Here is a 16,454-nt window from a genome sequence, read left to right as displayed (position 1 = left end):
TACTTTTGGCGGGCGGTTGTTTTTGTTTTTGGTTGGACCTATTAGAGCAGAGATACATACACACACTCTGGAAGATTACGAATGATGGTATGAAGTTGACGGCAGTTGAGCCACCCATAGTGGCCATGTATTTTGGACTGTTTTCCCAAGTTGGATAGTGTATAGATGATGGACACCACATCACCACTCATAGACTGCTCTGCAAGACTTTTTGCTCATTTCTCATTCCTCTCCAGTAACACAGACCGCTCCTCGCCAGTGACTCTTTGTATCTTTCCTCAGCCGCAAAATGTGCCAATCCCAAACCCCTCCAAGCAAGGGTCCAGCAAACATCCGCCACACCGTCTCCAAGCCTCGTCTCTCTCTCTCCGCTCATTTGACAGCGGCTCGGCGGGCCGATACGAGGGAGCGGAGGATGCCGCGGAGGCGACCCGGGAGTTACACGGCGACGAAAGCAGGATTTTTTGTTTTTAATTTCGTGCCGTTTGCTGTTCTCGTGAGGGGGCGTTCGTTTGTTTGCAGACTATTGGTTCATGCAGGCCTCGCTTGTAGCACCTGGAGCTGATGGACATGGACAGATATTGAGACGAGGCAGAATGGCGAAGAGAGCATGAGGATCGAGTCTAATACTATAGGAGTAGCAACGTGATTAGTAGCTTACGAGCACTAGTGATCCAGAAACCGGGAACTTGGAGTGTAGGTGGCATGAAGCTATGACATGACAGGTGCCCGGCACTTGGATGCGTGTTAGTGGGAGAGCGCTCGGCAGGTTCCGTGTGACACTGGCCACTTTGTGCGCAGTTCATTGTCTTCTGCAGCATCTGTGCAGTGATGTTTTTGGATGTCGATACATACAAAAAGTTATTTATATCATGAATAGCTGTTCGCATCTACTGGATAGCAATTGTGGTTGAAATAAAGTGCATCTAGCTTACAGACCGGCCTTGATCCAAAAATATCACCAACTCAAAGCATCCCTCCAAACAGAACCTAAACAACAAAACCACACATAAAAATAAAATAGATTAAAATAATAAGCAGTAATCAACGATCCTTCACCTGCAAACCCGCAAACATCCCAATCCGGATCCCCTGCCGCAGCCCCCGTCTCAAGAACAATACTAAGCAAAACGCCACCTCCCGCAACAACAATATTAAGCCCTCCCGCCCACTGCATTTCAATCCCCATCTTCACTTTATTCCCTTTTCTTAATGCCCGAAGCGGTGATGCGGGCTCACTTCAGTTCAAATGTATTATTCCCTGTTTGAGATTGGAATTTTTGGGTGGTATTATGCCCTGCGAGACAATGTGCCGGTGGTGGGCGATGGGTGACCGTTTGTTTCTTTCTCTTATAAGGTGAGGTGAGCTGACGATGGTCTGAATGGAGGGCGTTGGGAACAATGGCTTCAGTTGCGATGATTTGAGTCGGTCATCTGTTTTTAGAAACATTCTTCATTGTTTTCGCTTTGGGTAGGCTGTATAGCTTCTTTTTTGCTGTTATTCGTTGTCTCGTGGTTTCTTCCTTTGGTTCAATATATCCTCCTCTCAAACCAAGCCTCAACACCAAGATATCCAACATCACCAACTTTCATCAACACCCAAAAATCTCAGCATCACCATCAAACGAACCACTCACTCACTCAATCGAGAGCAACTCAGCCGCCAAAATGGCCTTCAACCCATACACCCAAAACATCACCATCATCGTGTCCCCCGACTATCCCCCGATCCTCATCCCCATCTCCCTAATCGACGCCTTCAACGACGAAACCGTCAGCATCGTCATCAATTACGGCGCCCAGCTCGGTGCCTCCCTCACCATGCTCCTCGTCATCCTACTCACCACCCCGTCGTCAAAATTCCTCCGCGCCTCTTGTCTCCTGCACGTCCTCGCCCTCATCGTCTGCGCCGTCCGCACCGTCTTCCTCGCCTTCTACTTCCTCTCGCCCTTTTCGCACTTTTACCAGGTCTGGAGCGGCGATTACTCCCAGATCCCCGAGTGGAACTACCGCACCAGCATCGCCGGCACAATCCTTTCGATGTTTCTCGCCGTTATTGTCGAGGGGGCGCTCATGCATCAGGCTTGGACCATGGTCTCGCTCTTTGCGAACAAGGCGAAGTACACAATCTGCTTCTTATCTCTGCTCATTATCCTCATCACCACCGCCTTTAGAGTGGCCTTTACCGTGGTCCAATGCGAGAGTATCCTCAGCTTGGAGTCGTCCCGAAAGTACGCTTGGCTGTTCAAGACGGCACTCATCTTCAACACCTGCTCGATGGCTTGGTTCTGCGCCTTGTTCAACTCCAAGATCATCCATCACTTGATCAGCAACCGCGGTGTGCTTCCCTCTCGCCGGGCTATGACCCCGATGGAGGTGCTCATCATGGCCAACGGAATCCTCATGTTTATCCCTTGTAAGCTCTCCTCTCTCCCCCCTCTTTATCATGATGTTCTCTCACTAACAAGACTCTCTACAGTCTTCTTTGCCATTCTCGAATGGTGCCGCTTCATCAACTTCGAAGCCGGCTCCCTCACATCCACAACAATCGCAATCGTTCTCCCTCTGGCCTCCATCGCCGCACAGCGCATATCTCAAGCCCCTTCAACTCCCTCCAGCGAACCCTCATACCCTTCATCATCCTACCAGGCCCAGTACAAGTCAACCCGCGACTCCTCCCGCACGCCCCTCAAGTCCGGCTCGCTCTTTTCAGCAATCACAAACACCAGCTCCGCCACCAGATCTCACATCGCTGATACCACCGTCCTGGCTCCGGTCCGCGATGACATCGACCCAATTGATCTCGAGCTCAGACAGATTGACGGATATGTGCAGCCAAAGGAGATTCACTCCAGGACAGAGGCAAGTGAAAGCCAATTGCGCAAGTAGTACTGATGTCGGTGGCCATTTTGCTTTATTCTGCTTCTTTTGTTTGCACTTCATTAGCAAGCGTTTTGAAAATTCAGCAAATATTGCTTTCACATGGTCATTAGTTTGGGGAGCAGAGAGGATATAACTTGCCAAGTTGGGACACTATAGCTGTCCATGATATAATGGGGATTAGGAGATACCTAGGTATATACGTATACAAGATAAACCTTCTCAACTCCAAGGTTTTCACTTTGTAACTTCATGGCTTGTCTACCTAGTGAACATGATCCCAGCAACGGAGCCTCCCAATATGGATTGATGTAGGTCATGAAATACTTTTGAAAGCCAGCCATCGCGCATGAACGAACAAATGAAGTGATAACAACATCCGTATTTCAGTAGAGGACTAGTTCTAAGTGAATCTGCTTCTAATGCTCCTCCGCGATCCTATTCCTCCTCTACTCCGTCTGAGCTCGTGCCCTCAATACAGCCATCCTCTCTCCAAAAAGACTAGGAAGATTCCGTAGCTCATTGTTTCGCACTGGCTGCGGCTGCTCAAGAGTACAGTGAGCCTCTGAAACAAACAGCCCATGGCTACGAGACATCAGACGCCGACGCAAAAGGCGAAGGGAAGGGTGGCGGTCTGTAATCATAGGTTCGTGGGTAGTAGAGGAAGCCTCGCTGCCATCTGTCCATGTCTCATCGCACGAAATCTTGTGGTATTTCTGCTCAAAGTCGAACCCTGCCTCACCGTCGATATTGTATCCTTGGCGTTGCACGGCACCGTCTTCAGATCTCAACTTCGCTTTTCTTCTCCATCCCGATCTAAATAGAGATCCCTTGACAAGTTAGGCCACTGATTACAATTCCAACGTCATTATGAGACTCAAGATTAAGTGCTAATTACTTACAAAGTGTTTCTCATGGCGCCTTGTCTTGATCATGGACGGTGTCGTGTAGAGCAAGGGCGTGATATCACTAGCCTGGCTGCTGGCACTATCTACGCCTGGTGATCGTGCGTATGGCCGTGGAGGTCGATCTTCTGTCGGTGACAACAGTCTGGGAGGAGGTGGTACGTCCTCAGATTTGGCTGCTGCCCGCTCGAGTTTGTCACTAGCAAGATTACCCTTCGTAGCGGCAGTCCTTTGGAATGTCGGAGACGAAGATATCTTGGGAATATTCCCCAATCCGTCATCTCTATTGGCTTGGTGGCTCATTGACTCAAAAAGACCAATCGTCTCTTTGAGCCTCCGGCCGTTTCCAGACAAAGTTCCGGAACGAGGCGGCTGGGAGCCATCTTGTGTGGAAGCCGGTCGCACAGAGCCCTGTTGGGAAGTAATCGGCCTTGATGGTGTCTCCAGGCTGGATCTTGGGGCTCGTTCGACCTGTTCAGCCTTATTTTGCAGAAGTGGCTGTTTGTCGTTGGCTGTGTCTGTCCGTGGGTGCCTCTTCTAAAGTGATGGCATCGAGACTGATGAAGGCAACGCGCTGTCAAACTTTCTCCGGAGGTTGGAAACCTTTGACTGCTGAGAGGGAACTGATCTGGATGTGGGAAACAGCAGGCCCCTTTGTCCACGTGGTTCTTTGGCATCCCCGTCAGTATAACTCATCGATGATAGCACAGCGTCGCGGCAAGGATAGCAGAGAGTCACACCAGTTTGCAGATCTTCCAGAAGCCCTGGGCCGTCCCCTTTTACTCGTCCAAAAGAATGTACCAAATGTTGGCCACCATTTCCCAAGTTTCCGCCCCCAGAGTGCAAGACCACCTCGGATGTGTCGAGAGGCTTTGGGCGCCAGGTCCCTACGTCTGTAACCACCATATTTTTGAGCGGAGCAGGAGTCTTGTGTAAAAATACACCACCCTGTATCTTGAATCGGGGTTCATTTCTTTGCCAAGTGCTTTTATTGTCTTCGATAGCAGCTTTGCCCTCTCCTGGGGGTCTAGAGAAGCGATCGGGCGAAGTGAGCGGCCGTGGCAGATATTCGGGATGCTCAACCAGGTCGGGAACAATGTCTCTTTCTTCTTGCCGATTCGCCAGTGTCCCCGAATCGTTTACGGCCGACGATCCCTTCATGGGGCTATTCGCAAGAGAGAACGGTTTATGGTCATTACACTCGGTGATCGTGGTAGGTGAAGCAACGCGTTTAGGTTCATAGGTAGTCGTTCGCGCAACATCTATCCAAATATTAGTTCATAGTTCATCCATGTTATTGCTCAAAAAGATATAACTGTGTATCGGTCGAAGAGTGCCATTGAACTGGGTTCTGCTCACTTGAAGTAACAGTCTTATCATTTCCTCGCTCGAACAATCTCCTCATGTCCGCAACCGCCAAGCCTCTCCTTGAGATCAGTTTCCCAACTTTGGGCGATGGAGTTGCAGTGGTCCCAGCATGGCTATCTTTGAGAGGCGTTTCCAACCGGCCTCTTGTGGCAATTGTAGGATCCAGAGATGGCGGTGCCAAGGTTTTTGATGAGCCGACTACGCGATCTCTTGCATTTTTCTGCACTGGCCGAGCATCTGAAATTTTGGAGGCGGGAATCGGATCGTTTCTGATTTCACCTGCTGATCCAATATCTTGAGGCGTCTTTGATGTTCCAAGGTTTTCGAATTTGGATACCAGCCGGGCCAGCCCTCCTTGCGACTTAGGCGCACGCCGAGTACTCACAGAGGACATTGTTTCCGTCAGATAGTGTCTTCGAATATGACAGCAGAAGAGAGGGATCCAACCGACTGCAGAGCCTGTGAAACGGAGCGAGGATAAATAAAGAAAGGAGGGTAGAAAAGAGAGCGAGGAAACGAGGAGGAAAACAAATAACAAGTAACTTTTGGGAAGCTGAATAAAACAACTGTGCATACGCAGGCAATGCAGTCAAAAGAAAACCTCTGCCATGAGGCCGCGCCTGGATCCAATGTTTACGTCAAGCTGCCGAGTCGTTGGCCCTGCGGTCCTGCGATCAACTGCAGCTGCCATTTCTCATCCAACCTTTTAACCAGCAAGAAGTAAAAGGTGAAGAGACGAAAAGGCTGCGTCATCCAAAGTTCTTTCCAAAAATAACACCCCTTTTCCTCACCCATACCAGGTCTCCTTGTTCGGCTATCACGACCGAAATAAACCTCCTAAAGCACCCTTGATCGGATCGAGTAACAAGAAAAAGGATTCACATTGTGCACAACACAGGCTTCGAAGAATGTTCCAAAAATGGAGAGCGCCTTTCTTTTTATTTCATTATCGAGTCAATCATTTCCGACAAGCCACTGTCGAGCCGCATCATCCACCTGAAGTCGCCCCGCAAGTTCTATATCGCGTGCAGCAGGCCGCGCAAATCTCGCATCGTAGTATACAATCATCCTTCTAATGTACAATGACTCAATTTTCGGTTTGATTTTGGGGGTTGTCGAATTGTTAATCGGAGTTGGATCGTGAGGGAGTGTAGGGAGAGTGCCTATCCATTATTGACTATATCACATCGTTGTTAGTTATAGTTGCGCATAGTGATTCGGTTTATCGGGAGTCGTACGGAGGCAGGAGGATCTCGCCCCAAGAGCTAGAAAGGAAAGTAACGGCAGCCTGGATTTTCCAATGTCAGCTTCCCTGCGCATAGCTCGAAATCAGTCGTGGAAAACGCACTCCGAAGATGGCGATGCTGCGGACAAAGGCGGCGTTCTCGGCAGAGGTCAAGGTCTCATAAGTCGAGGCAACGAAGCCTTTGGGGGCGCGGCGGCCGCCCTTTTCGCCGTAGATTCGCTTGGGAGGCATTGTGAGTTTGCTGAAGAATTGGTGAGGATCGGAGGCGATGAAGCGCAAAGCGTGATGGGCAGAAGTTGCTTCGATGCGAACGTCACCGAGGGCATCGAAAATTCGAAATCGCCCCGCCATCGGTCGCATTCAATTGCTGGGTCACATGATTGGGAGACTGCTGGACAGAACATGGATTGGAATTGGCTAGGCCAGTATCAAGCAATAGAGCATCTGGTTCCGTGGTCTAGTTGGTTATGACATTTCGTTAACAGTTAGTTGACGCCACCGAAAAGGTCCCCGGTTCGAGCCCGGGCGGAATCACTTTTTTTGCCGTTTGCAGCAGTTTGGATGTTGCTCGCGATAGTACGAGTTGATGAAGCAAAGCACACTCAAACTTCAAGATGATTCTTTTTTTTTTTTTTTTTTCCCTCAAAAATTTGTTGTTCTTCTGCAAAGAGAATTGTACTTCCAATGATCTTTAGATGCGTAACTCATTAACTTTTCCTTGTAGAACTCAAGCTTACATGCATCACGTTTAGTTACTAAGATGGCTCTAACCAAACAAAGTTCATCCAATAGCCATATTATCGCATCGGCATATGTTTTTTGCACTTGAAGTATGTAGAATAGCCATTTCCTCTCCAAGTTTCATCAACCAGACATAAATTCCCATCGTTTCCCAGCCTCGACAGCGCTTGTTTTACTCTCTCGGTAATCAAATTGCTTTCCTCTAGGGTATCTATTCAAGCTTCCACAGTCACCAACACCCCGCCCCCGCTTATCCACAGCGGCATCGTCATTGAGCGTGTCAGCGGCATCTGAAGCAGAGAGCACAAGCACAGGGCGCTAATACACTTGTATTCTGTTGCGCATTCAACTACAGAAACTATAACAGCCATGACGGATTCACCGCGACAGCCTGGGGGCTTTATTCCTCCCCAAGGCGGACTCCCTTCGCCGGCTCCCTCTTCAGCCTCTTCACGGGCAGCATCAAACCTGCCGCACCCGAGAAACAGTGCATTGCGGCCCGGATCAAACAAGGAGGACATGGTGAGGAGATTTGTAGATGAAAAGCTGCTTTACGTCTCACGCCGGTACGTAAAGAAGTTTGGAAACCCGAATCCAGGAGACACAGTGGTTGGGTTTAGGACCTTTGGGGAGGTGTGCCGGGAGCTTGATGAGATTGTGAATGTCTTGTGGAAATCAGGGACTCGTGAGTATTTGCCATCACCTAGTATTTTTGTATAATATGATTGTAAATGCTAACATTAAACGAAACACCAGCGGGCTTGCAGATACCATTTCTGCTCAAGTTGGCCAGTGACTTTACTCAGTACGTCCGGTCATTCCCGCCGTCATCAAAAGCATCATTTGACCTGCTGCACAAACTGGACCACTGCTTCGCCAGCCTGCTCTCCGGCCAGGACATTGAGACGAATGAGACACTTCCGGGATTTGAAAACGGGCTGCGAGCGGGCATGACGACTACCGACATGGTCCGGTGCCGGAGTCTTGTAGAGCAGACGAGGGTGCTCATGGTGGAAGTCATGAGCAGTGGTGAGCAAGAAGAAGAGGAGGATGATGACGAAGACGACGATGAAGATGATGGCGACGAAACAGAAACGGGTGAAAGCTACGATGCTGGTGGTCCGTCTTGGGACATTGATGAGGATGAGCTACATCTGGACGCTGCGCGGATCTACGAGAATACGATTGTGCATCTGGGGAAGAGGCTTGGGGACTCGCTGGGGAACAGCGTCGATAGCGGTGAAGCTGGCATGTCAAGTACGAGTACAGGTATGACTTGAGGACTTGAGGTGAATCAGAATGGAACATTCCAGGTAACCGGTACTCGTATGTTGTGTCTCTGTTTGCCGCGCTGCATCAAACATCAAACATCAAACATGCTGAGTGAGTGGCCCCCCCTGTTCGGATTCAATGGGGCACATGGATGGAGCCCCCACGATGCCTCTCGCCTAAGCAAAGCACAGCCCAAGTAAGGCGCAAAAAAGACATCCATGGAATTTGAAGGGCAAAAAAAAGAAAAAGAAAATTAGAAAATAAAAACCCTTGTCTTAGCCTCTCCAATACCATCACGCAAAGGCACCCATAAACAAGATGAAGGAAACGAAACAAAAAGCAAAAAAGCAAAAATGGCCACCTCCTGACTTGGGGGGCGCGAGTCAATGAGGCTTCATGGGCCGCTCATTGGCCCAAGATGCGCCGCAGTCAGCCAATCCGGAGCGGCATTCTCGTATTTGCTACAGTAGCATCATGCAGTTTCCAGCAGTTATCGGGCTTCTTTTTGTTTCGTAGGGGAACTAGGAACTACCTTTGCCGAGTGGCGGGCTATTGTTTTATTTTTCTCTCCCCTTTTTTCTTTATTTTCCCTTGTTGCTTTGGGGAGAGATCCGATTGGGGATGATGGGGGACGAGGCACATGCGAGCTGTTTATTCACATGTTTGTGGTGTGTACCCGAGGTGTAGAGTAAAGGTAGTCACTTACTGTGAGGTGTTTATTGAAGAACGTGCATGGACTATTTGGAAATGGATTGATGGAACTTCTATACTAGGGGCATTTATTGACTCTAGCGAGGCGATCTGCTCTGGAGATGCGATGCGATGGTGATGCCCAGGGGCCGCGTTTGTGATTGATTGCTAGAGACGACGATCAGCTTCGTTCGATGGATCAGCAACCAGCTAACGGCGTACAGTAGGTAGTAGTAAAACCGCTGCCCGTCTATTCCCATCTCTTCTTCCAATCTCACGATGCTCCCAAGATGACTGCTAAACGCCCGCATCAGGCTGCCTATCCCCCTTGCCCATCACATCTCAGCATCAGCATCACACCCAATCCATCTATCTTCTCACCACAGCCAATCCAGCCTCGAACGCATGAAATCCGAAAGTCTACCTGCTCGCTACCACGCACATACTTTCAAACGTGCAGCACCCAGTATAAGCACACTACTGCACCAACCCCGGTCCTGTTTCCGCTGTGTTTCAACTTCTGTGCCTGGCCCCCAATCCCTGCACGTTTTCTCGCGCCTAAACCAGCATCCCCCCCCTGTAGCCCTGTAGGAATTTCTGCCTTTCGGGGGCGGCATCACGCCTATCAATCACTCCATAAGCCCGCGTAGAACGTGCGTCTTAGCATGCCCAACGTTCCGCCTCGGCCAGGGCGTTTACTGGCTGCCTTTTAGGATTTTGCCTTTTTTCTTCCCCCTTCTTCTCTTATCCGCCTTATGTTCTCCTGGGCGGGTTTTTTTCTTCTTAGCACTCGGACCCAGTCACATTATACGATGGGATGGGCGCTTGGGCCGTGGTGGATCTGAACTATACGCGGCTTGCATGACTGGACTGGAGGTTAGGACTTCCATGCAAGGTACCTGAGCATGAGGACGGCCGCAGTATCAACGATGGCTATTATCTTAGTCGACTAGATGTACTCGTACCTGGATCTAGTGTTGTTAGTGCAGGTACGGTGAATGCAACGACAACGCATCGGTTTGGGGCCATTCAATACTCGTAAATCTACTTAAGCAGCTCCTCTGCCACTCCTCCCCGTCCTTGCCACCATGCGTCTTGCTCTGCGGTTGCTTTGATACCCTTTTTTTTCTTTTCAAACTTCATTCCCTTTCTCAGGCCTGTGGCCGTTCCCTTCCTTTCGCTGGTCGATTCTGCGCACTCCTTTTCTTGTTACTGTTGAACAGGCAAAATACCAAAAACAAAAACAGACAGACAGGCACTCCTTTGTCCAAGTCTAGATATTCATTCCCTCAGTTGACCGTGATTCTCAACCGTCAGAGCAAGACTCTCTCCGCTGATACAGATCCTTGTATCCCACTTCTAAACGATATCAAACCAACAGTAACAACAACAACATTCATCACCAAGATGCATTTCCAATCTCTCAACCTCTTGGCCCTGGCCATCTCCTCGGTCTCGGCCACTCTCTCCCCAAACCTTCCCGGCATGAACCTCGTCTGGCAAGAGACGTTTGTTGGCGAGCAAGGCGACATGGTTGACCTCACCCAATGGACCGTCGTCACCGACCTCCACAACAACCAGGAGCTCGAGACTTACACCCAGTCCGACTCCAACATGCAGCTCTCTGGCGGCCAAACTCTCCAGCTCGTCCCTCAACAAGCTCCCTCCGGCGAATGGACGTCTTCCCGCATCGAGTCCATCCAATCTTGGACTCCTGCTCCTGGCAAAACCATGCAAGTTCAGGCCGCTCTGCGTGGCGGCTCCAGCCCCCTCGACACCAAGCAAGGCATGTGGCCCGCCTTCTGGATGCTGGGCGACTCCATGCGTCACGGCACTCCCTGGCCTCTCTGCGGAGAGCTCGACATCTTTGAGCAGATCAACGGCCAGTTGACCGGCTACGGCACCGCCCACTGCGACCACACCGGCGGCGGTGCGTGCAACGAGCCCTCGGGCCTGGGCCAGAGCATTCCCATTCCTCAGGACGACGACTTCCACACCTGGGCTCTCAAGATCAACCGCTCGTCCAACAACTGGCAGACGGAGACGATCGAGTGGTACCTCGACGGCACCCTCTTCCATACCCTTGTCGGCGCCCAGTTTGGCGACGAGGGGCTCTGGGCTACGCTTGCGCACTCTCCAATGTACATCATCCTCAACCTTGCTGTTGGTGGTACATGGCCCGTAAGTTTACTCCTTTTTGTCTTTCTTCTTATTGACGTAACTTGGATGGCTAACCTGCGGAATAATAGGGTGACCCTAACGAGGCGACTCTGCCCGGCTGGGGCAACATGTTTGAAGTTCAATACGTTGCCGTCTACTCCTCATAAGGGGAGCTTAGCTCGATGGAGAGGGGGAGGACGATATGAAAAAGAAACAGATGGAAAAAAAGTAAAAGGAAATTTTGGATTTGGGTAGATACGGTAGAAGGCGCTTTTTATGATGCACATGTCATGACAACATGTCCCTGCGTGGGACATCATTTCAATTCACTGTATATATATTCAAGATACCTTATGACGACGACTGTTATGACTCCTAACTCATATCATTGACCCTGTTGCATTACTATTGGTGACTTGTATATAACATCATCAATCGAGACGTTGCTAGTTACACGGCAAATTCCTCTCAATTCAAAGTGACCAATACCGCTCCAACGACGAATCACATCATTTTATAGACAAACAGTACACATAGTAGGTAACATTAATTTGATCTTTTACAACAAGTGACTTATGTGGTATGCGAAACTTCGAAAAAAACCATTATCGAAACGTTAGGCCAAGAAAACATTTTACAGGAGGAAAAAGGGAACAAAGGGGGAAGGGCCTGTTTTTCTTCCGCCCAAACCCCCACGTTCCCCTTCCATCAGCAAGGAAATGACATGTAACACTACTTGAGAGAGAGGGAAAGGAAGAAGAAAGAAAAAAAGACACGAGAAGAAAAAAGAAAAAAAGGGGGTGTGGACAAGTAGAGGGAACGGGTAAAAACAAAATCAAAATCCACAGGGACAACATCTCTTTTTTTCCCGTTTCAAACCATCAAAGTAAAGACCCTGGGAAAACCGGATCGCCGCATGACCATTGATATAGATATCCACTGAAACGCCGTATCGAATGATGCCAGATTAGAGATAACCCAGGAAAGCAAAGCAACAAAACAAAAGATAAAAAACTGCCGACCCATCTTGATATCGAACAAAAGTTCGCGGGCGCCTATTTCGGGGCAAACTGCCCGCCCGACGCTCTCAGAACCGACTGCATTGCGAGAGATTCGCGATGTGCTTGCACCGTGTCCCGATATAATTGGAGCGATTCTGGCGACAGGCTGGCCTCCTACTCCGCACCGATCTCGCCGCCTTCCAGCCCTGGGTATCCTCCGTTGAAGTCGAACGGCTCATTGTTGGCATCACCATCATTCAGGAATGAGTCGAAATCAAAGTCATTGAGCACGTTGTCAGAGTGGAGTGGGTTGGCCAGTTCCATTCCGAAATCCTGCAAGTCAAGGTTAATTTTCTCGGGTCTAATCATGCGAAAGGGCGTGTTGGCATGACTTACTGGGATAGTAAAGTTGTCCATGCCGCCCAGACCGTTATTCTGAATGTCATGAGTGGGTTGTGGTACAGGGGCAGCTTGCGGTGGCACCGGCGCACTGGCGGCGGCAGCCGGGGCGGGGATTCCTGTAGTCGCGGCGGCGGCAGTTGCGTTTGGCACGGGGCCTCCGGCTTGAGCGTTCTTAAAGGCTCCGCCGACAACGGGAGTGATGGGGGTAGCTGGTGCTGCCGCGTCAGCTTCCGCATTGTTCTCGGCGGCGGCAGCAGCGGCGTTGTTGGCGTTCTGATTTGTCTTCTTCTGTGCAGCGGCTCGCTATAAGATCCGTCAGATTGCAAAATGGGAATGTTAGGGGCAGAGCTTACCTTGTCCTTGGCATTTTTGGTGTCCTTCTTCTTCGGTGCAGCTTTGTTGGTCTGGCTAGGGGTGGGAGGCGCTGCCGAAGCCTGCTGGGGCGACGCAGTTGTCCTGTTGTTTGTGTTGGCCGCCGCGGCTGCGGGTGCCGAGGGAGGAGGCATAGATCGCTGCTGGGGAGTTCCCTGAACTTGTTGGCCCTGCTGCATTCCCTGAGGTACCATCTGGCCATTCATTCCAGGTTGCCACTGTTGCGGGTTACCCTGCGCGTTCTGCTGCTGCTGCTGTCGGGCAGCCATCATCTGCTGCGCATTCATCGGGCCGTTGAATGGCTGGCCAGGGTGTGAGCTGGGCGGACGCATGCCGTTCATCTGGGCCTGTCCCATGTTCCCTCCATCCACTCCCTTGTAGAAGTGAGGTGCCATGCTAACGTCAACGTGGTTGCCCAGGAAGTTCATGGCGTTGGGCGACTCGCGCGACTGTCCACCATCAGGAACAGGCGAGGGGATGCCGCCGGAGTTCATCTGAGGTGTGCCACGCTTCATCTGTTCTGCGGGGTTGGGAGAGGTTCCGGATCTCATTGCCTGGGGCGAGGTGTCTGGGAAAGGCTGTCCGTTGGGTCCGGGGGCGCCAGGCTGGCCATCTCGAGGGATTCCACCCATGTCGCTCTGCTCTTGACGGGCCATCATCAGGCGCTTCTTATTCTGCTGCTCAAGCAGCATCAACTGCATCTGATAGTCCTGTAGGGCATGGTTGCTGCCGGCGGCGGCTGCCTGAGCGCCGGCTGGGCCTGCTGGTCGCATACCGCCGGGATTCATCTCGGGGTTGTAAAAGGCATTGAGGGTGTTGCCATCAGGGCCCTGTGGCATCATGGGCGAGCTCTGGTTTTGAGGTCCTCCTACGCCGGGAATCTGCTTGTTGCCCATCTGGTTGCCGTGATGCTGCTGAAGGTTGTGGGAGTAAGTTGCAATAGACTTTTGCTGTGCCGCAGGTGGCGTATTGGCAAAGTTTTGCATCTGCTGGGGGTTGAGCTGCGCGGGGTTGATACCGTTGGTGGCGAGCAGCTGCTGAGCGTTGGCCACATTACCCATTTGCTGGCCGGGCATGACTTGGCCTGGACGACCATTTGGGATCATAGCACCGGGCTGGTTAGCATTGAACGGGGCACTGTCGAGGCGTGGGCGTTTTGAAGGAGACGGCGCATTCTCTCCCGACGCGGGAGACGATGGCCGATCCCGGTTGCCGTCCATATTAGAAGGATCCCGCTGCATCTGATTCTTTGCTTGGAGCATCTGCATTTGAGGGCTAGGTAGAGAGAGTAAATAGTTAGTACAAATTTGTGATTGAAGAGACGAGGCCGCCCTCTCCGGACTGCTTACTTTTGGTTATTGGCCATAGCCGCCCGAGCAAGATTATTCTGCTTCATGGTCATTGCCATGTTGTTATTTTGCATGTTTCTCATGAAGTGAGCTTGATATTGCTGCTGCGCCAAATCAGGGCGCATTTGACGTAGCATCTCCTGCTGTTGGGTCTGCTTCATTCGCTGTTGCTGCTGCGGATTCAGATTAGCAAGGATGTTTCAACTTGACAAACGCCAGAATAAAAGAGCATAGGGGAAAAAAAAAGTGCTCCACAATCTGTTTCGTACCTGAGTGTGCTGAACATATTGATTCACCATGCCGCTCCCGCCCTTGACGCGTGGGGCAGTATAGATGTCCCAAAAGACGCAAAACCATTCGTAGAGAAACGACGTATCAGAGGCGGGCATAGGCAGCTTAGGCGGGGGCAGGTCGTCCGGCAACTTGGAATCACCGTCGTCTTTGGAGTCGGTGTCCATGGGATCATCGCCGTTCATGGCGTTGCCGTTTTCGCGACGGCCAGCGGCGTCCTTGTTGACGTTGACCTGCTGGTCGCTGTTGAGGAGGGAGCGGGCACACTCGTACATCTGGTGTCTGAGGAAATACTCGTAGATATATGTGTTGAGAACGCCGCGCTGGTTTTCACTGGCTTGCTGCTGCCGTGCCGCAGCTGCAGCGGCAATCTGAGGATTCATAGCGCCATTATTCATCATGGGCATCGGTGCGCCGCCAACTGGGCCACCCATGGGCGTCATGTTTGCCATTCCAACGTTGGGATTCATGATTGCTGGAAGTATAGGAGGAAATTTAACAGATTTTATAGAGAGGGAAAAAACTCAAAAAACGCAAGGTATCAGGCGAAGATGGTGTAACAAAGTTTGCCTTGTAAGCCACTCAGGTGCCGCCGCGCGAAAAGCCCGACAGGGCTGGCAACGTGGGCGAGATGGGACAGAACCCTGAAAATCAAGAGAGAGCCGAAGCGGGAGAGAGAGCTAAATAGATCTGCGGAAAGCTATCGCGAACCGCGTCGGAGCGAGTTGAGTTGTCGAACGCAGCGGCGAGAGACGCGCTTGTCGAGGCCAGGCGATGGGCAGAGTGGCGTTGTAAGCGACGACGACGGTCGGTGATGGCGGACAGGCAGAAAATTGGCGACTGCAGGCGTCGCGGAGCAGCGAAGATGCCGCACTTGCTGCAGAGATGCGTCCAACTGCCGGGGCAAGGCAGAGACGGCTGAGATGGAGGATGGAGAAGAGAGTTGAGCAGGCCTCTGTTCTGGGGGCTGGGATTGTAGCGCACTACAGCGAGGTTGCCTTAGTGCTGCGTACCGGCAGCGCGGGAACACAGCACAGTAGCGGAGCGGTAGAGTTTCGTCTGGGGCCGGCAGAAATAAGACAAGAGACGTCGAGGGCCGAGTCGAAGCAGAAGAAGCGGGAGCTGCGTTGAGGCTCTGCGACAGTTCGACAGAGGCACAAGAAGCCGTTGGTCGTCCAGGCTGTGAGGGTCAGCACTCGCGCTGGGCCGTGGAGACAAATGTCGCGATGGACATCAGATTAGGCTGTGGAGGTAGTGAAAGGTAAGGTAAGGTGCAAGTAAATCGAATCCAAGCCAGGCGATGGTGGTGCGCAGACGCGAGTTCATACAGTACGGCGAGCGCACGGGGCAGGAAAAGGAGTGTGGCGGTTGAGTCCGTACCAGAATAAATCTCGCACGGTAGAGACAGCGCAAGAGCCGCGTCGGGTTGGTGCGCGCAGCCTCGTCTCTCAGTGCCTCGTCTGGCCTTGGGGCTGGTGCCGCCGCACGGTACGGATAAGGCGCGGGCGCGAGACTGCACAGTGCGAGGCGACGGCGGCGAAAAGCAGAAAGTGGCCGGGAAAAGTTATTCGAGTGCGCATAAAATTGATGGGCTGCTTCGGGGGGCATTGGCGATCCCACTATGAGGCACCGGCTCGCTGGTGCCTGCGTATGCGTCAGACTAGGTGCGTAGTTTTGGGTCTGCGGCAGATGTTTGCGCCTGAGGCACGAATCCCGCACGTCAAGCCCTGTGCGACAGACACGCCAATGAAACAGCTGGGCTGATTGGTACATGATC

At 51.5% G+C, this 16,454-nt stretch overlaps 6 protein-coding genes across 6 annotated transcripts; 3 read left to right on the top strand and 3 right to left on the bottom strand.

Annotated features, from left to right (window-relative positions):
* Nucleotides 1–1,668: 1,668 nt before the first annotated feature.
* On the top strand, nucleotides 1,669–2,889 carry T069G_02469 (fungal pheromone mating factor STE2 GPCR domain-containing protein; the record flags this gene model as incomplete). Its single annotated transcript, XM_056169679.1, has 2 exons — nucleotides 1,669–2,416; nucleotides 2,480–2,889. The coding sequence occupies 2 exons, from the start codon at nucleotides 1,669–1,671 to the stop codon at nucleotides 2,887–2,889; spliced, it is 1,158 nt and encodes a 385-aa protein (XP_056030571.1).
* Nucleotides 2,890–3,329: 440 nt separating this feature from the next.
* On the bottom strand, nucleotides 3,330–5,547 carry T069G_02468 (uncharacterized protein; the record flags this gene model as incomplete). Its single annotated transcript, XM_056169678.1, has 5 exons — nucleotides 3,330–3,637; nucleotides 3,779–4,196; nucleotides 4,257–4,322; nucleotides 4,587–5,047; nucleotides 5,145–5,547. The coding sequence occupies 5 exons, from the start codon at nucleotides 5,545–5,547 to the stop codon at nucleotides 3,330–3,332; spliced, it is 1,656 nt and encodes a 551-aa protein (XP_056030570.1).
* Nucleotides 5,548–6,375: 828 nt separating this feature from the next.
* Nucleotides 6,376–6,750, bottom strand: T069G_02467 (uncharacterized protein; the record flags this gene model as incomplete). Its single annotated transcript, XM_056169677.1, has 2 exons — nucleotides 6,376–6,441; nucleotides 6,502–6,750. 2 exons carry the CDS (start codon nucleotides 6,748–6,750, stop codon nucleotides 6,376–6,378), a joined length of 315 nt encoding a protein of 104 aa, XP_056030569.1.
* A 759-nt stretch (nucleotides 6,751–7,509) lies between these two features.
* T069G_02466 (subunit 11 of the general transcription factor TFIIH domain-containing protein) lies at nucleotides 7,510–8,420 on the top strand (the record flags this gene model as incomplete). Its single annotated transcript, XM_056169676.1, has 2 exons — nucleotides 7,510–7,825; nucleotides 7,897–8,420. The coding sequence occupies 2 exons, from the start codon at nucleotides 7,510–7,512 to the stop codon at nucleotides 8,418–8,420; spliced, it is 840 nt and encodes a 279-aa protein (XP_056030568.1).
* Nucleotides 8,421–10,509: 2,089 nt separating this feature from the next.
* T069G_02465 (glycosyl hydrolases family 16 domain-containing protein) lies at nucleotides 10,510–11,429 on the top strand (the record flags this gene model as incomplete). Its single annotated transcript, XM_056169675.1, has 2 exons — nucleotides 10,510–11,283; nucleotides 11,352–11,429. The coding sequence occupies 2 exons, from the start codon at nucleotides 10,510–10,512 to the stop codon at nucleotides 11,427–11,429; spliced, it is 852 nt and encodes a 283-aa protein (XP_056030567.1).
* Nucleotides 11,430–12,437: 1,008 nt separating this feature from the next.
* Nucleotides 12,438–15,147, bottom strand: T069G_02464 (uncharacterized protein; the record flags this gene model as incomplete). The annotated part of the gene is made up of 5 exons (XM_056169674.1): nucleotides 12,438–12,596; nucleotides 12,660–12,953; nucleotides 13,019–14,312; nucleotides 14,387–14,559; nucleotides 14,656–15,147. 5 exons carry the CDS (start codon nucleotides 15,145–15,147, stop codon nucleotides 12,438–12,440), a joined length of 2,412 nt encoding a protein of 803 aa, XP_056030566.1.
* Between the last annotated feature and the right edge of the window lie 1,307 nt (nucleotides 15,148–16,454).

Source organism: Trichoderma breve, chromosome 2 (genome assembly GCF_028502605.1).
Source record: "Trichoderma breve strain T069 chromosome 2, whole genome shotgun sequence".
NCBI classification, from domain to species: domain Eukaryota; kingdom Fungi; phylum Ascomycota; class Sordariomycetes; order Hypocreales; family Hypocreaceae; genus Trichoderma; species Trichoderma breve.
Note: the sequence above shows the minus strand (reverse complement) of the source record. Positions and strands in the feature narration are given on the sequence as shown.